We start from the raw sequence: 27,342 nt of genomic DNA on the forward strand, positions 1-27,342 counted from the left end.
CGATCAGCTGATGAATTCACATCATTTTCCCAGCAACTTAATTATACAGCTTTGGGCAGTGTGAGAGCCTCAAATGTTTCTGAGGGCTGGCAAAAAAATGTGCATATATGTTTCGTCATACACAAATATGCACCCTCTTTCACTGGAGTGGAAGGCACAAAAATACCCCCCCTCCCGAAACAAGTAATAAGATATTCCACAGGCAGGCTGTCCAGTGATGAAATTCTCCATAACTGTATTTCCCTATAAGAAAAGGTTTCACTAGCTGGATTTCTGCCATGCTTGCAGGTAGAAGAGCTCTGTTTCCCCCTCAATGACAACCTCAAACCATGCAAAGTTACTGAGTTTTATGAGTTCTCAACCAGTTTAATTACCGTGGATCTTTCACCAGTTGATTTTAGGCTGGTAATGCTACATTCTGTTGAAGGTATGGCAATTTCTGGTGGTGGATGGGGGAAGGATTTAAGATTTGCAACAACCAAAGTTCAGGTGTGCATACTTGGATAAAGAGGTCATTAAATTGTTCAAAACTTTAAAAGTGTGAGCAGGTAGATGCACGGGGTGTGGAAACAATAGAGCAGTGCTCATTCTGCCCCCCCCCCTCAGCATGAGCTGATGTGGTAGAGTGTCCTCCTTAACATTTTTTTTTATTCCCTTTAAACAACAAAGACAGGCTTAAAGTAACAGGTAGGTAGCCGTGTTGGTCTGCCATAGTCAAAACAAAATCAAAAATCAAAAAATCCTTCCATTAGCACCTTAGAGAACAACTAAGTTTGTTCTTGGTATGAGCTTTTGTGTGCGTGCACATACCATACACATATGCTCCTACCAAGAACAAACTTAGTTGGTCTCTAAGGTGCTACTGGAAGGCTTAAAGTAGTAGCTGAGTTCCAGCTGGCAGCTCATTTGCTACCTTTGTACTCTAAATTCCTGAATGAGTGTGACTCTTTTGACATGACACAGAATATTTCCCAGGAGCACTATCAGGTGTTTTTGTTTCGTTTTTAAGTGTGTTTTGGGGGTGGGGGCAGGAAATGCCAGCCTCGGTCACCAGCCATGATTATGGGTTGGCAAGAAATTCATTTCAGTTCGCATCTTCATATGAATTAACTTCATAGGTGCTTTCTGAAGCAATACACAAACCAGAATGCAGCGATCCGTTGAGATGACACTTCTTCAAGTTTTGTGATGCACTTCCCTGTTCAAACAAAATGTGTGTATTAGGAGACAGTGGGCACACTAAGATGCTGATAAATTTCCACAAGGCCTTTTTCAAAAATGCAAAGCGATGCATGAATGTGGTGAACTGAGCTTAAGATTGGAAAAAATGAGAAACTTGGGTGTTCTTCTCCCATAGGGGATTTGTTAGGGTTCCCCCCCACCACCATATTACTTACTTTGAGACAGCCATGTACATATGGATGCCTCCTTCTTTTTTGTGGGGTGGGTCTACTTTAACCATAGCTGTCAACCCTCCCTGCTGTTCCCCTCTGCTATATACATAGCTGTCAACCCTCCCTGCTGTTTCCCAATGTTATAATAAGGAAATTTCCCGCAAAAAAGGAAAAAGTTGACAGCTATGACTTTAACTGCAAAGCTATCAAGCATATCTTGCCTAAGTTCTGTATTAGAGCAGACCCTCTGAGTCCATATTTTCCAAGGACAGTCCTGGATAGGATGTTCCTATTTTCATCAGAGAAATATTAGAAGGTATGGAGTTATCTTACCCCCAAGCCCTGTTTACGGAAGTTTTTTATGTTTAATGTTTTATAATGTTTTTGTGTCAGACCCTCCAAGTGTCTCTGTTTTCCAGAGACAGTCCCAGATTTACAGAAGCCTGTTTCTGATATGATCCCAGAATGTCCTGCTTTTCCTTAGGATGTCCCTATTTTCATCAGAGAAATGTTGGAACATACTTGGCCATCTCTATTTTCATTGAAGAAATATTGGAGAGTTTGTTAGAGGGAGGGCCTATTAACCTGTACAGGCCCTCACAATATCAAGGGGATGTGAGAGCCCTGCTGGATCAGCCAAAGGTTCATTTCATCCAGTGTGTTGCTTCCCATAGCGATCAGCTCCAGGAATTCCACACAGAAGGCTTGAAGGCCATTCCCCTCCTGTCAACTCCCCCCCCTCCAGCACCTGGTATTCAGAGGCAAATATTCTAATATCAGGATCCAAATTTATCTAGCATTTTATTAAAGCTTAGGCACTGCAATATGTGTGTGTGTGTGTGTGTGTGTGTGTGTGTGTTTATATAAAAATCCATTTCAACAACAATAGAAAACCAACAAGGAATCCTCCCCTGTCCTTTCTGTTGCCTTGGTAAGAATTATATTCCTGATAACTGAACCATGGAAATGCCTCTGGGGGATCCGATGTCAAAACCAACATTCATGCTAAACTTTTATATTTGCCTGTAGTGACATTTCTCTGATTACATTTAACCTGATTGGTCAGTGGGAGATTTCCTTAGGATTCTAGAGCATGCACCCCAGTGATCGTGTTGGCAATTTGAGTCATTGTCCCCCCCCACCCACCCTCTCTGCCCCCGCCTCCATGATAAACTTGAATTCCAACAATGGGAGGCAGAGAGTGTGACAGAACCATATGTTGCGGTAAGTGAAGAGTACACGAAACTCTGTCAAGAAAGAGAGAACAATGCCAAAGGATTAAGGTGGGTTGCAATAAAGGCCTCAAAAATATATGTGCTATTTTGCTGTTTTATAAGATGGGGAATATACATGCTGACTCATCTGGATTATTGGTGCAGGGGGAGGAATTGGAGGTGTTGCACAGAAGAACGCTAGTGATTGCACTAAAAAGTGGTAGCTCAATGAGCAGAATCATATTAGAAAGATAATAAGCTATGGCAGTTGTGGTGGCTACCCATTGCAACTGGTGAAGTGGAAGGCACAGAGGCTAAGCATAAGTGGAGTTTAGCAACAATTCATGCTGAACTTTTATATTTGCAGTAGTGGCATTTCTGCAATAGGCAGCACCAACTAATTTGAGTTTAGTCTCCATCCTCCTTCCTGCTCAGCAGTGCTGTCAAGTATCCCGTTTTCCCCGGGATTCTCCCTTATTTCAAGCAGTTTCCCACTGCTCTCCCTTATTTTTTTATTTCCCTTAAATTTCCCATTTTTAATGGAAGCAGCTCCTCCCCTGCTGGCCAGGGACTGGGTGGGAAGACCTCACCTACTTGGAGAGAAAAGCCTCAGCCCTCAAAGCAACTGGGAGCTGTTTCCCATGCTTACAGGGGGGTGTATTCCTCCCCCTGCATCAGCCCCTACCTGTTGCCGCCGAGCCCCTCAGCCGGCCAGTAGGATTAGCTGGTGGGCGGAGCCTGGCTGCCTTTGAGCAGCTGCTGCTTCCTGTCCTGTTTTGATGGGATCAGACAAGAAGACAATGGGGCTCCATCGCGCGGAGCACATGGCTGCCCTCCTCTTTGCTCTGCTCTGAGCCCGAGCCCGCTTGGAGTTTACATTGCTGCTCCGCCCACTTTTGCTTCTGGCTCCACCCACCACTGACATGTGACTGTTCCCGGGATAGGTGAGACTGCTGATCCCTTATTTTCAAATCCGAAACTTGACGGCTATGCTGCTCAGGCAATACTGAACTAAGGAGGAGGAATCTGACCATCACTTAAGATATTTTGTGAGCACAGGAATAACATGACACTTGAACAGAACTAGTCGCAGATCAGAGACTTAGGCTGCATCTGCACTACACATTTAAAGCATTATCATACCACTTCAAACAGATGTGGCTTCTCACAAAGAATTATGGGTGCTGTAGTTCGCTAAGGGTGCAGAGAGTGGATAGGGGACCCCCCATTCCCACAACAGAGCTGCAGTTCCCAGAATTCCCTGGGAAGAAGGATTGTCTGTGAAACTACTCTGAAAATTGTATGAGAGGAACAAAGTCCTCTGAACAACTTTTAGCACCCTTAATAAACTACAGAATTCTTTTGACTCTTTTAAACTGGTATGATAGTGCTCTAAATGTATGGTGTGAATGTGGTAAGGACCAGCCTTCAAAACCACATAAACTGATAGTGAAGTATATAAAGTTGTGGGTTTGGTAGTTTATGAGCTCCTGCATTAATACCTCCACCAAGGGGCTTAGGCAATAAGGAGCTGGAACTTATTTTCTAGATGTTAACATGTTATATACTTTTTGTTCAATATTAATCATGGTCATTATCACAGCATTACCACAATGCTGGGTTAGATGACCCCATGGGCTGGGCAAGTAAAGTTACTCTGAAGTTCTAATTGCAATTTTTTGAAGATGATAAACTAAAAAATGAAAATGGATTGTATTTGATCCTTCCACCCATAAACCAAAACTTTCAGAATTGCACACACCTTTTCAGTTAATGCATATCCTTTTTGTGCAAACAAGTGTCAGCCTTTGGACGGCGACACAATGGAAATCAGGATAGTTGGCAGAATGACACATTGGAATAACCAAAAGCTCCTTTATAAGATCAACCTTCAAGTAGCTTGTCTGATTTCTTAGCAGAAACTAGGATAGTTGTGCGCCTTCAAAATCTGATAGTCATGAACCTCATTCTTTCAAGCAGAATTGGGTGTTCTCTAATGTGTTGAGGTCTTCATTTATTTGAGCTGAAGTTCCCTGCTTCCACTTTGGAACAACCTTCCAAAGTATAGTGTCTGTTCTTACTGAGGTCATTTCTTCACACCTTCACCTTATAATAAAGGAGATTGGAGTCCTTTTTTTTCTTTTCTTTTTTGTTCTGTGAGTGCAAATCCATTTCTTTCCTTGATCCCAGACCACTGCAAATAACACCCAGCAAAAGCCATGAGAGTGTAATGAAAACAAATATAAAGCAACGATTCCTTTCCCCAAGAGAACAAATAAAATAACTTTTTATTTAAGCAAAGTGAGGAGAGAGGCTGTAATATTAAGGATAACAGCAACCACCCAACACGTACTTTCAAGGAAATCCATTGGTTCCAAAACTAAAAGTAATTGGGGCAGGGGGAGAAAACCATGCCTTTTGAGAGGCATCATCTTATTTATTTATTTTTAGAAAAGCAGTGAGAGAAGAATAATAAGACAAGGTTTAGAAGCATGGAATCCTAGGGTTGGGAGGGACCTCAGTGATCTTCTAGTCCAAACCCCTACTGATGTAGGAAGTTCACTACCATAGCACTTGCCGTAAACCATGTGGTGGTGTCCTGGAGAGATTGGTCAGATCAGGAAGAAAAATAGGAGGAGCTCAGGAAGTTAGAACTAGATGGCCTGGGGGAGGGTCCCAGTAGGCTTGGGAAGGCAACACTGGAGCCTCAAGAAACATCAGAGCTAGACTTACTAATGTGTTAAGCAGTCACCATTAGCCAGACCACACCGACTGCATTTTCAGTTTCAGAGTTTCAGACAGGGCATTTCCCCAGCCCTACCTAGAGATGCCCAGAATTGGACCTGGAATTTCTGCCTGCAAAGCAAGTTCTGCACCACTGAGCTATTGCCCTCTCCTGCTTAAAAATAAATAAATCCAGGCGACCTGGATGTTACGACTTTATAGGGTCTGGTGGATTCCAATTGGCTTGTAGGAAGTTGCCTTGCACTGTCAGGCCATTGGTCCATCGTCCTTCCCAATATCCGACCAATTGATGGGCCACGTTGGTTATATTGATGCATCCTTTCCTCCATCCCCAACTGCCCTATATTTATTCATACTTTTGCATGTCAAAACTCATCCCAGCAATCCTCTGTCTTGAGCCAGAATGGGATGCCCTTGAGAACTGTACTTATGGGAATGCCCAAGCACATTCCCATGTGGTTACTTTGCTTGCTGATCATGGGTAATAGCACATATACTTGGACACTTCCTATTTCTGAAGTGTGTGCCCTATTAATCCCCTCTTGTCACCCCCGTGGCAGTGTACACAGTGTTTTGCTAATCAGACAGTCAGTTTTCTCAACCCTGCCCACCCTTAATTGTAACTAATGAGGGGAGATGTGCGTTTTTAGGTCCTTGTTCCACAGAGCACTTTAAATAGAAACTGCCATGGGCAGTGTTGAAAATATGAGCTAAATAATGCAAGATTGTTAGCAGAAAAATATGGCGCTATTAAATTAGACCAAATGCTCATTTAAAAAAACAAAAACCCTCTCATGGACTCCTTATTTACCCAGACTTCCAATCTGTTTGACCTTTCTTTTTGTAATCAGAAAAATCCATAATCATCCAGGCAAGTTAATTGTTATCAATTGCTCCAAGTCTGCTGATTATATAAATAATGAATTTGAATTATGACACACGGGCTGCTGGAAAACGTGGATTTTCCTCTGAAAGACTTCTGAAAGTATCTCCCTGGGGCATGTTCTGGGGAAAACTGACTTCTAGCCAAGTATGGCCAATAGCAGGATGCCTAGGAGACCTGAGAAAGTTCTCAAGGATGGCAGGAGTTAATCCAACACAGGCTGAGACTCCACCTGCACTTCAGTTTTAAAGTAGGATCATACTCCTTTAAAGTGTCATGGCTTTCCTGAAAGAAAATTGGGAAGTGTAGCAGACCCTCCAACTTCTCCAAATTTCCCTATTTTCCGGGGACAGTCCTGGTTTCTGACTTGATCCTGGGACGTCCCACTTTTCCTTAGGACGTCCCTATTTCCATCAGAGAAATATTGGACAGTATGGTAGGACATCCCAGTTTTCATCAGTTTAAATGTATAGTGTAGTTAAGAGTGCTGAGAGTTGTTAAGGGACCCCCCCATTTCCCTCACAGTGGCCGCTAGCAAGAGGGATTGTGTGTGGAAACCTCTCTGAGAACTGTTGTCATGAAAATAAAATTCAACAGCATGAAAATAGCATAGAGTTGAGCCAGCAGAAAACACCAAATTAACCAATGGCCTGTTAAAAATTCCAAGTCTTTATCAACTGCCCAAAGCAGAGTTGTGATGGGGCCTGGCAGGCCTCACTAAGCAAGGAATTCCATAGGGGAGGTGTAATAATGGTGGGACTCCACTGCTTTTTATTAGCTTCGTCTCTTGTGGTTGAGGAATTTGGAGCAATGCCCCAGCTGTCAATCAGAACATGTGAGGAGGAGAATATAGGAAAAAGTGGTTCCTGAAATAACTGGGACCCAAGACCTCAAGGGCTTTAAATCTTAAGACCTCCATTCTGGATCAGCCCAGAAACCAATCAGCAGCAAGGAGAATTTTTTAGGCAGTAAGTTCTGAGTGGGAGGATGGGGGCACAGCATTTGTACTGTGGTGTTGCCCCACCTGTACTATGGATGGAAGGATCTGGCAATTTCAGTTTTCTCAATTTCTCACTTTTCTGACCATAAATTCAGTTCTCTGTACTTCTGCAGCAATTAGATTAAAAAAAAATCCTTATGAAAATGCTTCAGCATCTTAGTGGGTATTTTTTCCTGATAAATACAGTTTTGTATGTGGTTTTGACTAATGTACATTCTTTGCAAGCAATTTCTTCTTATATAATGCACTTTTGTAAGCCATTTTTATGGTCACTTTTAGTTACACTTTTACCTAATATATGCATGTTTGTAAACACTGGTTGGTTGGAAAACTGCATTACAAAATTTGGACAAATGCATATTTGGAAGGATGGCAGTTTTGGTTCTCATGTTGCTTTTGAAAAGTATGAATTGCCTGGATTTGCCTTTAAATCCAGACTGAATTGAATTTTTCCTCCATCCCTAACCCCCTACTTAGACTCTGAAGTGACAGAATCCTATCTACCACCTCAGGATATCTTTGATTTCATTCTGCTGCGAGTGTAAGGCTGCACCAAACTCCCAATAAATCCAGTGAGACTTAGCAGTTCAATTGCACATGCCTATGATTGAGTTTTTGGTGACCAGCCTTCTCTTCCAAAGACTGAGTGACAATTTTGTGTTCTTTTAAGGGTGTATATTTATTCCTACGTCCTACAACATAGTAAAGAAAGTTGTTGTAGATAAGACACCTTAAAGCTTGAAATTATAAATAGGCAGGCTAGCTGTGATCTACTTCCTGGGCCTGAGTGAAGCTGAAAAGAGTTCACCCAAGCCCAGGAGAACCCCTTGCCTTCAGCTCAACTGCCGGATCCAGGGGAGGCGTTGTTGCCATCCTGCAACAGCACTCAACCTGGAGGTAAGCGTTATTTTTCAAAATTGCATCCGAGGTTCCTATTACTCCCCTGTATCATCCCGGTGCCGCCGCCCCCCCGAGGCAGTATTGCCCGCTTTGGGAAACACTGAGTGGAATTCACTCCTGCAAGAGGTAGCGATGGTCAAAAAACCTGGGTAGCTTTAAAAGAGGATTAGACAAATTCATGGGGCGGGGCGGGGCGGGGCGGGGCGGGGTGGGGCGTGTGTGTGTGTGTGTGTGTGTGTGTGTGTGTTAAGGCTATAAATAGCTACAACTGTAATGGCGATGCTCCACTTCCACTGTCAGAAGCAGTGAATACCAGTTGCTGACAGTCCCAAGTGACAGCTGTTGCACTCAAGTCCTCTTTGTGGTCTTCCTTATAGGCATTTAGTTGGTCACTGTGAGAGCAGGATGTTGGACTAGATGGGCCCCCTTTGGCCAAATCCATCAGCTCTCTTCTCCTGTTTTTATATTGTCTTTTATAAGCCCTCTTCCTTTGGCCACAGAAATAATTTTGAAACACTGATTTTTGTGTTTGTGTGTGAATATATAGTTGCAACATGGTGCACCGATCAGCAGGATCTGGCATCCCCTATTGTGGCAAATTCCTCCCCAGGGTTTGTCTTTGATGGTTTGTAACCATCCAACATGTCAGTCTTATTCCAAACCCCTTTGGCTTTGGTGTACCCAATTAAAGTGACAAAAAGAGGCATGATGGGGAAATACAGTCCTCATTAAGACATCTGTCATCCTTTGTACTCTGCTCTTAAAGGGCTGTGTTTCCTATCATGCCTAATGAAACTCAGAATGTGACAGATTGTGTTGCAACATTCCTGTGCGGTCTGTAAATACTTGATGATAACACCATGATAAGTAGCAGTGTGAGCTGTTTTAACCGTGTTTTTCTAGCGCAGTGAAAGGTGAGCATTTTAAACCCACTTTTCCACCCTTAATATTTCATCTTACGATTTCAAACAGTGGTGGCTAGCTTGTGCCTCTCAAGATGCTGCTGGACGCCAAATAAAATCAGGTCCAGCCACCATAGCCAATGGCCAGGGATGATGGGAGTTGTAGTCCAACAACATCAGGGAGGGGGTTGTCATCTAGATGGGGGGGGTGAATAATTATGGAAGGCTAAAAAAGAAAACAGCTGGTTATTATGGGCCTGGGTTTCTGGAGAAACCAAACAGCACCCAAGGCTCAGAGACTGTGTTATTTCATTTTTTTGTTCTAGTCTATAATGACTGTATATAATATGGATAACACAACATGGGTTGGCTCTAAACTAAGGCTATGTATACCATCACAGTGGCTTTTCAAGTCATATGTGTACACTTCTGTACACACCTGAGAGGGGATGGCGATGTCTTCACCCAATGCCCATTACCTGATTTTGTGCCCCACACTGAACTGTACTTCACTGAAGCTGTCATCTGTGCATACGTAATGGCTGTGTGAAATGTACATGCCTCTGCTTAAGCACGCTTTCATTTTCATATTGGATGGCAGCTGGTTTGGAGGAAAGTGCATCAAACAGGAGTATTTCTCAAGAAGCTACAGGATACCCGTGGCTTGTGGCTGATGTCCTGTGCATTTGACTTGACACCAGCAGAGGGTACATGCTGGGGGCAGGAATAAAATGGGTAATGTGTACACAGCCCAAGTTACTTGAACATAGGTTTCCATGGTACAAATTAGTCATAACTTTATAGTTTCAATGAAAATGATGTTCGTTCAACCTGGTCTGTATCTACCGCACAATATTTCTTGGTAGTAGTATTGCTGAATATCATATATTCTAGTAATTAGTCACTCCCCCTCAAGCGTAGGTGATAACATCTGGATACAGTTGCCTTGCTAGAGAGTTTGTCCATTTACCATGGTATTGCCTTCCCCAGCTTGGAGCCATTCATATGTTTTTGGACTACAACTCCCATCAGCCCCAGCCATCATTACCAATGGTCAGAGAAGAAGGGAATTGTTGTCCAAAACATCTAGAGGGCACCAGGTTGAAGTTGAGAGGGCACCAGGTTTAGTAGCAGCAGTTCTCCAGGGTCTCAGGATGGGTCTTTGCGATCACCTGCCTAAAGGATTCTTGTAAATTTCTTCAGAGTAGAAATGTGTACAATTATATCAATGTGTTCCAAGATGTCACAAGCCCGGTAGAGATATCCTAGAGGAGGCAGTCAGATCAAGAGGAAGTTGTGGGAAGAGTTCAAAGAGCTAGAGCAGCCTTTCTCAACCTTGGGTCCCTAGATGTTGTTGGATTATAACTCCCATCATTCCTAGCCAGCATGGCCAGTGGTCAGGGATGATGGGAGTTTCAGTTCAAGAACATATGGGGACCCAAGGTTGAGAAAGGCTGAGCTAGAGTCTGATGATCCCAGGGTGGTTTTTGTTATCCACTTGAAATGAATTATTTGTTCTACTGTAATCCTTTATTTTCTTCTGAACCCTGTAGCCTTTGGCATAATTTATACAACAGTTTGTATCCCAATGAAATTATAGTGGAAGAGCTGTCAAAGTGGTAGTGTTTTTATTTCCTCCTCACCTTGTTTCCCATATGTTTTAATTTCTGAATGCTGCTAGGATTTTTAAAGTATTTTTACCTGTGTTTTTAAGAAGGTATATGACCTTTATATTGTAGTAAATTTTAACATCCTGATTTTCCTTCATTGCTTTGTGTGAATGAAGCATAAAAGCATCTAAAAATTCTCTATTATTATTAAAATGATTATTATTATAGCATTACTAACGTTACTCTTTGTTGTTTCTCTGCAGAAATTCAACATATTGCATGAAGGTGTCGATGTCCTTGACAGTTGCAGAAAATGAATCTGGGCTTTGCTACAACAGCACAATTCGCTACTTAGAAAAATCAGAAATCACTAGAACAAAGATAATTTCCTGCCCAGATATTGAGGATTATAAAACAGGAAACCAAGAACCAGATGTAATATGGTACAAGGTAATACAGCAATAGGTTTTGTCTTTTTGTTAATGCACTCCAATTCACAGTGAATTTCTTCACCATGACCAGGCTGGAAAGACTTTTGTAGTGCAGAGGGAATAAAGAAATTCCATTAATGCTAGTGGGATCCATGCTGGGTTATGTCTAGTCCTTGTGGCCACTTTCTAAATATGGTATTTTATGGGTTCAAGAGCATCTTTAGTAGCAAAGAAGTTTACTTCCAGTCCTGGAAGCTTCACCATTCTCCTACAACTGAGCTGCAAGGAAGAGGGAATTCTGGAGGTCGGTGTGCGAGAAGAAAAACCTAGCAATATTTATACAGTGGTACCTCTGGTTACGTACCTAATTTGTTCCGGAGGTCTGTTCTTAACCTGAAACTGTTCTTAACCTGAAGCACCACTTTAGCTAATGGGACCTCCCGCTGCCGCTGTGCCGCCAGAGCACAATTTCTGTTCTTATCCTGAAGCAAAGCTCTTAACCTGAAGCGTTATTTCTGGGTTAGCGGAGTATGTAACCTGAAGCGTATGTAACCTGAGGTACCACTGTATATATTTTGAAGGTTTCTACAATGCTTTTCATTTGCAAAACGAAATAGCAAAGCCATTCACACAATAATATAATACAGTGATTTCCAATAGAATCATCAGTAATATCATCACAATGACCACAGACATTGAATATTAATAATAATTAAGGGTGAAGGAAAGCTTGGGTAGACATGTATGGCTTCAATTTATTTGATTAGTAGTATGGCTTCAATTTATTTCATTAGTAGGGTCCAACAGGTAGATTGTGATCTACTGGTAGATGACTGGACGTCTGCGGTAGATCACTGGTAGATCATTGGCTTCCCTCAAAGAAGCTGAACAACTGTGGCTCGACATTTTACTTCCTCCCTGTGATTAGATAGCAGTCTCTGGTCTATAACCTTCCTTTCCTGGCAGTCAAAGGTGGCAAAGGGAAAGGGAAAAAAACTCATCCAAATACAGAATGCATAAAACACCAAGTGCTCGTCATAAAATGCAAAGAGTTTTAAACATGAATGAGGCTTGTTAAAAGCAACAGCAGAACACACTCACAATAAAGGTAGTTGCAGAGTAAAAGCTAAAGGTAAATGACCCCTGGATGGTTAAGTCCAGTCAAAGGCGACTACGGGGTTGCAGTGTTGATCTTGCTTTCAGGCCGAGGGAGCTGGTGTTTGTCCACAGACAGCTTTCCGGGTCATGTGGCCAGCAGGACTAAACCACTTCTGGCACAACGGGACACTGTGATGGAAACCAGAGTGCACGGAAATGCCATTTACCTTTCTGCCAGAGTGGTACCTATTGATCTACTTGCCCTGGCGTGCTTTCGGACTTCCAGGTTGGCAGGAGCTGGGACAGAGCAACAGGAACTCACTTGGTCGTGGGGATTCAAACCGCCAACCATCTGATCGGCAAGCCCAGGAGGCTCGGTGGTTTAGACCAGTGTTTTTCAACCTTTTTTGGGCAAAGGCACACTTGTTTCATGAAAAAAATCATGAGGCACACCACCATTAGAAAATGTTAAAAAAAATAACTCTGTGCCTATATTGACTATATATAAAGTAATTCTCTTGAATTTTTCAATTTTTCCCACGGCACACCAGGCAACATCTCGCGGCACACTAGTGTGCCGCGGAACAGTGGTTGAAAAACACTGGTTTAGACCACAGCTCCATCCACGTCCCTTTAGTTGCAGAGTAGAAGCACAAGGAGACAGATGGTAAAAGTTGGAAACCTTTCTTTAAAAGAATAAAAAGGGCATTTGCCACACAGTGGACTACCAGTAAAGTAGGGGCAAGGTGGGTCCTGTTCAGGAGGGAGGCCCACAAAGCAGTGAAACTCCTGAAATTTGCACTTTTAATTGGCAGACATTGGTGGGCTAACTACCTTATTAATGCTGTGGTCCTAACCCCATTTTCCCCACTGAAATCAATAGGATTTAGGCCCTATCTGCCCTGTACTTTTAAAGCAGCATTTCATACCATTTTAAACATGGCTTTCCTCAAAGAATCCTGGGAGGTGTAATTTTATTTTATTTTATATTTATTTACTGTCCTATACCTGTAGGTCTCAGAGTGTTTCACAAGATAAAATTACAATATAAAAACACAAAACACATAATCAAAATATAAACAGAAACAACTGGAGAACCTCCCACCCCAACACATAAAAAGTTCAAAACAATTAAAAACAGTTTTAAAAAATTAAAAAATTAAATTAAAAACACAATTAAAAAGCAGTTTAAAAGAATGTAAACAGTACTCTCTGCTGGGCAGCAGCAGTCCTTTTGTAGTCTGTCAAGCCCCACCCTTGGCCTGGCATAGAGAGGCAGGAGTAGGACCCTCAGGATCTCAGCAGGTATAGTTTGTTGAGGGCACTGAGAGTTGTTAGGAGATCCCTATCCCCCCCCCCACAGAGCTACAATTCTCAGAGTTCCCTGGGAAGAGGAATTGATTGTTAAACTACTCTGGGAATTGTAGCTCTGTGAGTGAGGGAAATTGGGGTCCCCTAACAACAAATAAGCACATTTTTGTATGCAAGCTTTGACAGCTCCACCCATTTTTGAAAGCAATTTCCCATAATATAATGCATTTTTTATGCTGCTTTCACTAACACAATCATTTTTATACACACTTTCTCATAGGATATTTATTTTGTAAACATTAGTCAGTTGAAGAACTTCATTGCAAAATTCGGGTAACTGCAAACTTAAAGCATGACTGAATTTAAGTTCTCATATTGTTTCTGATAATAAGATATCTACATCATTGTCATTTGTACTAGATAGGCACCTACTGTATACCTACTAGATTGGAATTTCATTATAAGTTTGAGGTACTGCAGCTTGTGAATTTCCTCTAGTAATGGGCTGATCCACCTCCTTTCTTCATTTTCCTTCTTTCTCATTAATTTCATCTAGCCTGCCTTCCTTCCTTCCTTCCTTCCTTCCTTCCTTCCTTCCTTCCTTCCCTCCCTCCCTCCCTCCCTCCCTCCCTCAGGTTAGGATTAACCAGCATGGTGCCCTTTGGAGACTGTTAGACTACAACTCCCATCAGCCCAGCTACCATAGTGATTTGTCAGAGATAATGAGTATTGTAGTGAAACAACATCTGGAGGGCACCAAATTGGCTAACACTTTTTCTAGTTCTGAGCGGGGGGGGGGGGGGGAGAGTTGTTGCGTCATTGTTCTTTATTGCAAAAAATTAAAAGTAATACAAATTTGCATTTATATATATTTATAAAAATAATGGAATGCCACACAAGGCAAGAAATTTCTTTACTAGACATAAATTGGAATGTCAAGCAGGGAGTTTCCATCAGTCCAGCACCACTTTGTTTGAGTACAGCTGCCAATGTGAAATTGGGCAATTTGAGTTCCATCTCATCAGCCTCACTGTGTTCGGTTTGTGCACAAATAATTTATTTGGAACTGGGATGACATGCAGGGAGCCATGATATGTCAGAAGAGAGCAGGGAGCCCAGTGATGCTCTGTCAGTCTGTTTTTTCATTCACAAGATCCCTGCATATTTCAACGAAGGCTGACAAAAGCATGCACTGTGACATGGGGCAAGGATAAACGAGATCTTCTTCTTCTCTTGTATCTTGTCAGCTATTAAGGCAGCTTTGCCCCCAAACGTCTGGAGAAATTTATACAAGCTGGTCCAGTTAAAGAGGAAACTGTAAAACGGAGTAACCACATCCCTGTGCAGTGAAGAGGAAGATCAGTCCCATCCATAGACTGTGGTGTAGTCAGTGGAGGCTGGGGCCTATTGGGGGTAGAAGGGCAGAAAGCAGGGAGAGCCAACCACTTCTGGTTTTGCTCCCAAACTCTTCCCTACTGAGTTTTATAAAGACAATGCTGAGACAAAGGAGGGTGCTAAGTAGGAAAGTAGGTAGTTGGGGGCTAGCTGAGGACAGGCTGAGCTTGGTGGGAGCAATGCCCCATTCATCCTAATGGACCAGCTATGTAGGGTTGTAGCTAACTAAGTAATCCCACTGAAATTAGTGGAGCTAAGTTCGTCATTTTCATTCATTCATTCCAATGAGGCTACAGCTCATGATTTTAAAGGTCTTAGGAGAAGGTGCCCTTGTTAGACTTCTATTCATTACAGGGGTAGAGAACTTCAAGCTCACGGGCAAACATGCCCCCAGCTTCTCTATTTGGCCCTTGGGACCCTCCCCAGGTCAAGCTCCCCTGAATCCCTCCTTGTGTGTTTCTGTCTGGTTGCAATGTACACTTGAACACTGATAATACCTTTTATTTGCATTGATGAAGGGCAGAAAGGGGTGTGTATAGAAACTAGTCTATCCTTACAAAGGTAAATTTGCATATCATGGAATCTTAGAGTTGGAAGGGACCCCAAGAGTCATCTAGTCCAACCCCCTGCAATGCAGGAATTTGTTGCTCTTCCCACGTTTGCCTCCAGATCTGCCCACTATTGCTAAGAAGGGAATGTGGTTCCCGGGCTGAAAAAGGTTCTGCATCCTTGGTGTATTACTTCACTTAAAAATTAGTTGTGTTTCTGTCTGCTGTATGAGCCCCTGAGCTACTGCTCCAATGACATGCCTTGACAGTGCCATTGCCTTTGTTCATCATGCCGAATGCCCAAGCGAGTCACAGATTACAGCTGAGTGCATTCTGGAAATATAAGAGCAGTGGGGCTTTGAGTTGGATAAGGTCTTCAAAAATACTTGTACACCGCAATTTCATTTTAAAAAGTCAAAGTGATTTTTCAATTAAGTCTTTACTCACCAACCCCAACTATATGTGGGGTTGCCCTTAGGTGTGGTGTGTAAGCTCCAGCTGGTGCAGAATGGACCAGACAGACTGCTGGTGGGGGCATCTGCTCAACAGCATGTGATACCATTGTTAAAGCAAAGCATCAGCACTGACTGTCCACTTACCGCTGAGCCAGCTTCAATGTCCTTGTGCTAATTTATAAAGCCATGAAAAGTGGAGGTCCAGAGTGCCTTAGGGACCACCCAAACACTTAAATTCTAGCTCGATCACCAAGATAATCTATAGGAGCATCACTAGTTGTCTCCTGAGTTGGTGAGGCTCATCTGACATTGATAGGAAATCAGGCCTCTAGTGTAATTGGTCCACTCCAATAGATTTTCAGCACATGTCTTCTTGAAAAATTTGCTGAAAATTGCTCTATGCTGCCTGCCTTACATTTGTTGTTGTTCAGTCGTTCAGTCGTGTCCGACTCTTTGTGACCCCATGGACCAGAGCACGCCAGGCACCCCTATCCTCCACTGCCTCCCGCGGTTTGGCCAAATTCATGCCAGTCGCTTCGAGAACACTGTCCAGCCATCTCATCCTCTGACATCCCCTTCTCCTTGTGCCCTCCACCTTTCCCAACATCAGGGTCTTTTCCAGGGAGTCTTCTCTTCTCATGAGGTGGCCAAAGTACTAGAGCCTCAACTTCAGGATCTGCCCTTCCAGTGGGCACTGAGGGCTGATTTCTTTAAGGATGGATAATTTTGATCTTCTTGCAGTGCATGGGACTCTCAACAGTCTCCTCCAGCACCATAATTCAAAAGCATCAATTCTTCGGCGATCAGTCTTCTTTATGGTCCAGCTCTCACTTCCATACATTACTACTGGGAAAACCATAGCTTTAACTATATGAACCTTTGTCGCCATTTCTTCCCCTTCTATTTGCCAGGAGGTGATGGGACCAGTGGCCATGATCTTAGTTTTTTTTATGTTGAGCTTTAGACCATATTTTGTGTTCTCCTCTTTCACCCTCATTAAAAGGTTCTTTAATTCCTCCTCACTTTCTGCCATCAAGGTTGTGTCATCAGCATATCTGAGGTTGTTGATATTTCTTCCGGCAATCTTAATTCCGGTTTGGGATTCATCCAGTCCAGCCTTTCGCATGATGAATTCTGCATATAAGTTAAATAAGCAGGGAGACAATATACAGCCTTGTCGTACTCCTTTCCCAATTTTGAACCAATCAGTTGTTCCATATCCAGTTCTAACTGTAGCTTCTTGTCCCACATAGAGATTTCTCAGGAGGTTTTTTTCTTTTTTTTTCTTTCTATGGAGGCACAGGTTGCAATCACAGCAAAGGTGGCATTTTTCCATCTCCGCCGTATTAAGCAGTTGGCCCCCTACCTCTCTCGCCCTGATCTGGCCACAGTGATCCATGCGACGGTCACCTCCAGACTTGACTATTGTAACTCGCTCTATGCGGGGCTGCCCCTAAAGCTGACCCAGAAACTCCAGCGGGTGCAGAATGCCGCGGCGAGGCTCCTTACCGGGTCTTTGCCGCGGGACCACATTCATCCAGTGCTTTACCAGCTGCACTGGCTCCCGGTGGAGTACAGGATCAGGTTTAAGGTGCTGGTTTTGACCTTTAAAGCCCTATGCGGTTTGGGACCCTCGTATTTAAGGGACCGCCTCTCCTGGTATGTCCCATGTAGGACCTTAAGGTCCTCAAGTGATAATCTTTTGGAGGTCCCGAGCAACAAAGACGTTAGGTTGGCCTCAACTAGGGCCAGGGCCTTCTCAATATTGGCCCCGACTTGGTGGAACAGCCTATCACGGGAGACCAGGGCCCTGCGGGATTTGGCATCTTTCCGCAGGGCCTGCAAGACGGAGCTGTTCCACCTGGCCTTTGGGTTGGTTTCTGTTTAATATTTATGCTTCATCTTTTATTGGTGGGTTATTTTGAAATTGAGACCTGCAGTTTTAATTGAATTTTAAATTTGTATTTTAATCTGTTATTTTAAATTGATCGTTTTTATGTTTTTTGTTGTGATTTTAATTGATGTTAGCCGCCCTGAGCCCGGTTCTCTGGCTGGGAAGGGCGGGGTATAAATAAAATTATTATTATTATTATTATTATTATTATTATTATTATTATTATTATTATTATTATTATTATTATTATTATTATTATCCCAGTACAGCTTTCGCCACTCTTTTGTTGACTATGAGGGCCACACCATTTCTTTTACAGTATTCTTGCCTTACATAGTCAATTAATCATCATCATCATCACCATCATCATCTTATAATAGTTAGCTGATGGTCTATGATTTTAAAATTTAATGTGGTTTTAATTGATGTAAACTGCTTTTATATTTTTATGTTGTTGATTTTTTTATTTTTATTTTTGCAAAATTGCAATGTACAAGTATCTTTATACATATATAAAGGTAAAGGTACCCCTGACCGTTAGGTCCAGTCGCGGATGACTCTGGGGTTGTGGCGCTCATCTCGCTCTATAGGCCGAGGGAGCTGGTGTTTGCCACAGACAGCTTCCGGGTCATGTGGCCAGCATGACTAAACCGCTTCTGGCGAAACCAGAGCAGCACATGGAAATGCTGTTTACCTTCCCACCACAGTGGTACCTATTTACCTACTTGCACTTTGACGTGCTTTTGAACTGCTAGGTTGGCAGGCGCTGGGACCGAACAATGGGAGCTCACCCCGTTGCAGGAATTTGAACTGCCGACCTTCTGATCGGCAAGCCCTAGGCTCTGTGGTTTAGACCACAGCACCACCCGCGTCCCATTATACATATATACTAAGTAAATATTGTTAACCTGCATAGTGCAGATGGGGAGACTGAGGCTAACAGAGAATGGCTTACCTGAAGCAGTGCCCTTTAACCTTGAATCCCCAGATGCTGTTGGACTACAACTCCCATCAGACCCAACCAGCTGAGCCAATGGTCAGGAATAACAAGTGTTGTAGTCTGACAACATATGGTGACCCCAGGTTTAAGAACACTGGCCTAAGTGAGTTCATGGCAGAGGCCAGATTCAAACGGCTTTCTTTTTTGTAGGTTGGTCGCTTGCCACTGCACTACACCAGCTCTCTGAACTCTTTCCTCTTTCATTATTAGTGTGCCCCACATAAGTTATACCACATCTGCCTGATGGGTGACAGCTAACTATTAAGCTGTCACATTGATTAAATTGAGCAGAATTGATATTGTACATCAAAAAGAGCAATGTGGCAACAAGACATTAAAAAAAGAGAAGGAGGGAGAAAACTATTGCTGTGTGGGGAAGGGAACACATCAGACTATCCCCTGGGTTCCTATATTTTATGCATGTTGAAATTGTGAATTTGCCCCAGTGGGTCTCGCAATGGCAGAACAAACCCTACAGTTTGGGTTCTTTGACAGTGGCAAGCAAAATTGTTGAGGTTCACAGCAACACATGAAGTTATCTCAGTACTGTCTACACCAGGAATTCACAGACTTCCTACCCCCAGGTCCCACTTGTGAAAAGTGGGAAATGCTGAGGCCTGCCAGTCACAAAATGGTGACACATGGAGGCATAGTTTGGCATACCGGTAATCAACTGGAAATTACTGGCATCACTAATAGTGTTTTCCTTGTTGAAAAGAGTTCCATAGCTCAGTTTTCCTCAGGCTAAGTGCAGACATTTGCTCTGGAGGTATCATGACTAAGCCTCCACATTTTAGGCAAAAGATGCTGATCCAGTGGCTCTAAGTGGGGAATGCCTTTCCTTTTATATTTCCCCCTTCCCACTCCTGCATTACTCTCAAAGTGTTTTTTTTAACCCATCTCCTGTAATTTCTTCTGCCATTCTCCTTTCATACTCAACTTGTACTTTATTTGCAGAAGTCCACACCAAATGACCAGTTTCTTTCATTCTTCTTTTCTGGTCCTTTTACATTCACCTTCTCCTTCTACAACAGCTTTCCTTTCTTATCTCTTTTATTTATATCCCCAGATTATTTATCACTATAATAATGCTGCTGCTGATAAATATTTGCTTTTAACCTCTCTGTCTAATTTCTTTCAACACATAACCCCTGGCCCTTTCTCTCAGAGAAAGGAGACCTTCTGAAATTGGATGACTATCTGCTATGGATGCTTTTGTTGGGATTCCTGCATTGCAGGGGGTTGGACAAGATCCCCCTTGGGGTCTCTTCCAACTCTACAATTCTCTGATTCTAAGATCTGTATGATGGATCAGTCCGTCAACCTCTGATGGATGATTTAATAGGATCGGGTCCAGCATCACTTTCGCTGTACGTGTGTGCCAATATCCATACTCAGCAGAGTTACATCTCAACACAGCTCCTTCCTTGGAAGCATCTTTGGGGTTGAAGGTACACACAGTAGGCGATAAACACTCATGGACGCCATAAAGATTCAGTAGAGGTTTATTTGACAGGCAGATATGTAGCAAATATATACAAACATTCGCCACTGCCGTGCTTAGAGACTGTCTCAAGGCAAATCTAAAAAAATGTAGTATAAACACTGACAACTGGAAAACACTGGCCTGCGAGTGCTCCAGTTGGAGAACAGCCTTTACCAAAGGTGTCATGGGCTTTGAAGACACTCAAACTCAGGACGCAAGGGAGAAACATGCTAAGAGGAAGGCACAGTTGGCATATCCACACCGTGATCAACTCCTGCCGGGAAACCAATGTCCCCACTGTGGAAGGACATGTGGATCCAGAATTGGCTTCCACAGTCACTTACGGACTCATTCTTAAAACCGTGTTTATGGAAGACAATCTTACTCAGCTACGAGTGATCGCCAAAGAAGAAGAAGAAGCTTAGAGTCCAACAGGAGTCCAAGACTCTCTTTCTGCTTCTCTCGCCACAAGATACAAGCAAGAGACTCACAAGAAGTTACATAGAACCATTGTTATCATTGCTTCCTGTTGCACTGCACATTTCCAAAGAACAGTTCCCACAGAAAACATCCTAGCATAGACAAAACAATCTCAGCCTCCTGTTGCTTCTTGAAACTTCTCTGTTCTTCTCTGTTTCTGGAAGAAATGATTCTGTCACACAAGAATATCCAACACTCTATCTCCAGACAAGCTTTGCTCAGCATGCAAGGAGTTGCTAGTCCTGCTGTTGGTGGAGAAAGCAACTGAAGAGACACTAGGCATGGGCAGACCCACCTGAAAATGGCTCAAGACCCATTGGTGGGTCTTGTCCCAAAAAGTGAAACACTGGTCTACAATGACTGGCAATGGCTCTCTAGGCATTCAGGGGTCATTTCCAGCCCTACCTAGAGATGCACAGGATTGAACTTGGGACCTTCTGCATTCAAAACAAATGCTTTGCGACTGAATCATGGACTTCCCCCAATATCTGCATTCGTCTTATGCAGAGATGACTTCCTGCCATTTGAAGTATCAGTCTAGAAGGGGAAAAGCCCAGTCCATGGTACTTAACACATGATTGTGTTTATACATCCAAACATTTGCTCCAGGCGGAATACTTTCCATCAAAACCCTTATATTTAACCATAGTGTAAGTTTTCTTTATTATGGAAATGTTGCCCGTGATATGGCTCTCTTAAGGATTTGCACAATTATTGTCTTTGTTACTGTTTCCGTAGCGCCATTAGGCCTAAAGGATTGTTGTGACAACATGGATTGAGTGCAGGAGTCAAGATGTAATTGAATGAGGAAGGCTTAAATAGAAAAGCTGTTCTCCTCTGAGGGGTGGGGGTGGGGGATGAGAGATGGGAAGGTGGGGGTGGAATTTAGGCAGCAATATATGATCTGTCTTCCAGCTCTTCTCTTATTATTGAAGATAGACAAGAAAATTTGAAAGAAAACCTATCAGACTGGCAGGTGAAGGGCAGGGAGTCGTTAACGTGACTTTTGGGAGACAAGAATAGAAGAGGTATTAGCAATTTCAAGGCAGAGAAGGTGTAGCTACAATAACAAACATACCAATTATTCAAAAAGTTTGATGTTGGGTTTGCCAGCCGGTCCATAATTGATGGGCCCAAATGATAAAACTAAGTGCTTTGAAAGGTAACCAGATTGTGGGTCTGAAAAGCTGATAAACTTCAGGCGACGGCCATTTTAGGTGTGTCCAATTGACGCCCGGACACCAATGTGCAAGTCCTTTCTTGTAACTTGAAGCCATTGGTTTCAGTCCTCCCCTCTAGAGCAGCAGAAAGCAAGCTGCCATGTGTCAGCCCTTCAGATATTTCAATATGATTTATTGTATCTCCTCTCAGTCTCCTATTTTTCAGGATAAACATACCCAACTCCCCCAACTGTTCCTCATAAGACTTGGTTTCCAGACCCTTGATCATCTTGGTCATCATCCTCTGTACACATTCCAGGTTGTCGTTATCCTTATTAAACTATGGTGCCCAAAACAGGACACAGTACTCCAGGTGGGATCTGAGCAAGGCAGAATAGAGTGGCACCATTATTTTCCTTGATCTGGATGCTCTATTTCATGCAACATTACTTTACCATGCCAAGTTAAGACTCTGATTATTATTATTTTGATTTTTTTTTTTTTTTTTGCAGGAGTGTAAGCCAAAAATGTGGAGAAATCTAGTAGTTCAGAAAGAGAACACTCTACTAATACAAGATGTTCAGGAAGAAGATGGTGGGAATTATACTTGTGAGCTAAAATTTGAAGGGAAGCTGATACGACGAACAACTGAGTTCAAAGTTACAGGTAAGAATCTTTTGGGGTGAAATTGAAGGGGAAAAGCATGAAATGTAGGAGGTCAGAAAAATTGATGCCTAGAATGATTTTTTAGAACTTTTTTTTATCCTGCCTTATCTTACATTCCAAAGTGACACTACAGACATCAACAGAACATCAAACAAACAGGCATCAACAGAACATCATACAATATATTTGCAGCCCATCTGTGCAAATCACCTGTGCAAAAGTACAAGGTAACTCAAAAGTCAGCTAGTAGAAGCAGAGCAGGAAAATTAAGTTAGATAACCTCTCTGAAAGAGGTAGAGCTCATCAGGGCACCTTTCCCATAAAAATGCAGCCTGGGAATCCATGCTCCTACCATTTGCAAATATTTTATCAACATAAGAACATAGCAAGTGCTGTGCTGGATAAGGCCAAAAGACTGCCTAGTCCATAAGAACTAGCACTGGTGCATGTCCATATTTTGAAGGTGCTGATGTTGAAATTAAAAGTTCCCACTACTCATAAGGATTCCTGTTCAGCAAAACCCCTCCACTGTTGCTGCCCAATATTGCATGTATCTGGGGTTTTGTTTTGTTTTGTTTTGTTTTGTTTTGGCTCTCACAAGCAGTCTGATGCTGAATGTAGCTTATTACGGAGCTAACTCCAGATTTTGGTGGAGCTTCGAGCACCAAGATCCTAGTGTGTTTTGGTGGGATCTCCGGCACTTGATTTCCCTATTCATCGATCCTTGTGTAAACAATCAGTGAGCCCTGAAAGACAGGAACGTGCAGGAAGCTGCCTTGTACCAAGTCTGAGGACTCCATTTCCAGAAGCTGCTGTTCCATCATTTTTCTGCAGTTGGAAGAGACAGCATTTTGAGCTTGTTAAAGCATGTGCATAAGGCTAACAAAACCATATGTCTTCATATGCCATTTGGGGTGTCTCATAGGTGAGAAGTATTCAAATGTTGCACTTGGCTCTTCATATCCAACCTACTGTGTTAGACTTAGGACCAATGAGAATGGTTCAAGTCTGCCTGAGCAGCTTCCCTTGGCAAACCACTGAGCAAGATCCTGTTTTTTCACATGTCTTTTTGGGGTTGTGGGGTGTGTGGGTGATGCATGTGTGATCTGAAAGCACATGACACATCCACCTTCCTATGTCTAGAGCTGGTGTTCCAATGATCCACCTTGGTTACATTATTGAAATGCATAGCTTGTTTTCCCATCTACCTTCAGAAAACTACGAATGGAACTCTTGTTTTCATTAATTCTCACACTGAATTCTTATGACATTGCTGCTGTGCAGGAAGTGGTTCCCTTTGCCCCAACTTTTCACTCTAGTTTTGCAGAAGACAGTGTCCCATCTACACTGCTGCCTCTTGTTGTTCTTCTTTCAAATGCCAATTTAAACTGCCCGGTTACTTCTGAAATTTGTGTGTGCAACCATCAGTTGCTCTGGCCATGACAAATTATTCCACTCAATTACATCAATTGAATGCTTCTGCTTGAACTCCCTGTTCAGTTAATCTCCCTTAAATCTCATTAATTCCCTAATTTTCAAATTGTGCCTGCTGTTATTGGGAGGGAATTTGCGGTGGTAGTTGTTCCGTATTGGATGCCCTTCTCAACTGGAGCAATCTGCCTGAATTTCATTTCAGCCAAAGACAAATGGCGTGGAAGTGCCACTTTCCAGTTTGGATGACAAACCAAAGCAAGCATATCTCCTTCAACCCCACCCTCTTTTTCATTCTGTAATATCAAAGTAAACTCCCCAATAAGACTTAGATCAAAAGTAGGTACCTCCAGAATGGAGACCAGTGTACCCCATGAAGTTTCTCATTAGCATATAGCACCTAGACAGACAAGGCACACAGATCACCTAGTCAGACTCTTCCCTACTGAGGTGCGAGGTATATATCCATTTAGAAATACTACTATTTCTTTATTCATTTTCTTTATTCCTTCTATTTAAAGCCCACACTTCTTCCTAAGGGAGCCTAGGTCAGCAAATACCCCAGTAATAAAGAGCACATTTTAGAAAGCATTCTAAAAACAGTTACAAATATTCTAAAAACAGTTTTAAAACATTCTCTTGAGCAGTAATTTGAGGAAAACTCCCATCAGGCTCCATGCCATGAACCTGACTCACCCCAGCTTCCACCCACAGGACGCTGGCAGCCCTATGAGTTGACAGGATGTAATTGCAAGCATTTGCTCTACCATATTTTCTTATGAAGGTGCAAAATGCTTACCATTTTGATTTTTCTGAAAGAAAGCTGCTTCCTTTACCAACAGAGAAATAGGTCAAGTGATGACACAGATGGCAGAGAAACAACCATGGCATTCTTTGCAGCTGGGATTTGCACCATCCATAGCTTATTTTCAAGTGCTATATAGGATGTGTGCCCCCCCCTGTATTTTACAGAGCCATCTTTTGTGCAGATGGCAGCAATTTGCATGAAATTTGAATAAGCTAATTTATTGTCTAGGTGCAAAACTAGTAATCACTACTGTGATTTAAAAAGAAATGCAATACATCCCACCATAGTGAGGAAGGTTGTGCCCTAGTGCCCTGTGCCCCTACTTAGTCTGGTGTCTAGATGCTCCCTGTTGTTGGGTAGCTTCAAGGCTCCCCCTACTCTCCCTACTGATAGTTTTTTATCTTGACCAGGCAGCTCCTCGAATACAGGATTGTCCTTGGACAGACGACTATTCTCCCTAATGTAGGGGGCATGGCCACCTTAAATATCTCTTTTCTTCCCCCAAAAAGATGGCTACCAAAGCCACCTCCTCCCTAGCTCCCTCAACATCCCCAAAGCCTTCCTCCTACTCATCTGTTTGACATTAAATTGGCAAGAACAGCTTCCTGTTAAGGGGAAAATATTGAATGGGGAGTTTGAATTCAACTGTGGACCACTTTGCTCTTCTTATGGAATAGATGCAGCTCAAATACTTTCAGCAACATTTTACCATCTTGGATAGGTAAAAGAAGGGCAGAGTGCAAGGGGAGGAGTGTGGTAGCATTGCACATACATGGTCAATGGTCAAGGATGGTGGGAGTTGCAGTCCATAACATCTGGAAGGCACCACTTTGGCCACCCGTGAAGCAGAGGGTGGTTGGGGAAACAGTCACCCTCCAGATGTTGCTGAACTACAGATCCCATTGTTACTGACAATTGGTCGTGCTGACTGAGGCTGATGAAAGAATCTCCTCCAGGGCTGGCCCACGCATGAGTCAAGGTGAGGCAACCAATCAAGCCAGGAATCTTTCAAACACCTACCTGGAGATGCCAGGGACTGATCTGATCCTGACACCATAGGAAGTTGTACGTCTTCTCCCTACATTTCTTTAAAAAGGGGGGGGTACATAGAGATTGTGATTTAGGACTAGTGCCAGAAAATAGAGACTGGTCCTGGTAAATATGGAGAGTTGGGTTACGTGGTTTTATACAGGAGCCATCATGTGAAATATTCAGTGCTTTTTGTATTTAGATCTGTTGTGGCATTTCTCAGGTAGATTTTTTTTAAAAAAAATATAGTGCTGCTATTATATATTATGATCTTGCACAAGAACCAATGGGTTGGATCAAAATATTAAGGCTGCCTTCTCTGTGCCTGGGATTAAATGTCATTGAACTCAGTGGGATTCCAGATAACTGTGGTATGTGTGTGAATGCCACAGGTGTGTAAGGCAGGGCCTATATTTTTCTTATGTATGGCTAGTGCCTTCTGAACTGAAGTGCACATGTGCTGCAGCTGCATGAAATCACATCAGGTGGTTGTGAGTATGTGAAGAAGAGTTGCCTGGTGAATTGTAGACTTCTGAATATGTGAAGCAGCTCCATTGAGAAACAATGTGAAATTGTGTGAGGCTATGCTACAGTTCTGTTTCTGGTATCAGAACTGTGACAGCAACACTTCTACTACCACTATTACTTTCTGCCTATCCTGCAAGGAGCTCAAAGGGGCATACATGCATCTCTCCCTCTCCAACATAGGTTAGATAGGGAGATGGCAACTGGTCCAAGATCTCCCAGTGAGCTTCAAGGCTGAATGGGGATTTGAAGCCTGGTCTCCCAGATCCTAGTTCAGCACTCTAGCCACTACATCACACCAACTTTGATTGATTTCACAATCACTGTTTGGGGCTGAGTATGCCCAGGTGAACCAGCCCCGTAGAACTGGGATAGGGAACCTGTGGCTCTCTGGGTGCTGTTGATCACATGCCTGATCATTGGGCATGCTGGTTGGGGCTGATGGGAGTTGAAGTCCAACAACATCTGGAGGTCCTCGGGTTCCCCATCCCTGCTGTAGCAGAAGAAATGGAACCACTCCACCATTCCCTATGCAACAGGCAGGTAGGTAGGCAAAGTTACCCATCTTCATCAAGATAATATACTGCCTGCAAGATGGGCAGGTAAATTAGCAGGGTAAGCAGTTGTGTTCATTTGCAGGTAATGATGGACTTCAAAACGGAGAGAGAGAAATATACAACCTCAGCATATCAAAGTTATTGAGAAGAAAATGTGTCAGTGTTCTGGATGATTCAATAAAAGCTGCTCTTTAATTTTTGGTACCCAAGTCAATAAAGATAAGAGATGTGCCTGTTGACTGAGTAGGAGCTGTTTGTATGCTCGTTGAAGTGAAATGATTCCAAAAGACAAATGGAGGGGGGTATTATGCCAGATTTCCCTTAGAAGTACTGTAAAAGACGCAATGAGAAATGTAGCAATATGCTGCAGTCTATGAATTATATATCATCCAGCTACTCCGAGTGCTTTGCTTTACAGCT

At 42.8% G+C, this 27,342-nt stretch overlaps 1 protein-coding gene across 2 annotated transcripts in view; it reads left to right on the top strand.

Annotated features, from left to right (window-relative positions):
* IL1RAPL2 (interleukin 1 receptor accessory protein like 2) overlaps positions 1-27,342 on the top strand; it is a 478,226-nt gene that overhangs the window by 250,791 nt on the left and 200,093 nt on the right. For both annotated transcript variants that reach the window (XM_033138022.1, XM_033138023.1), the window contains 2 exons: positions 10,912-11,098; positions 22,419-22,572. In XM_033138022.1, the coding sequence (XP_032993913.1) occupies positions 10,912-11,098; positions 22,419-22,572 (341 nt within the window). The remainder of the gene's footprint in view (positions 1-10,911; positions 11,099-22,418; positions 22,573-27,342) is intronic.

This window comes from Lacerta agilis, chromosome Z (assembly GCF_009819535.1).
Source record: "Lacerta agilis isolate rLacAgi1 chromosome Z, rLacAgi1.pri, whole genome shotgun sequence".
NCBI lineage: Eukaryota > Metazoa > Chordata > Lepidosauria > Squamata > Lacertidae > Lacerta > Lacerta agilis.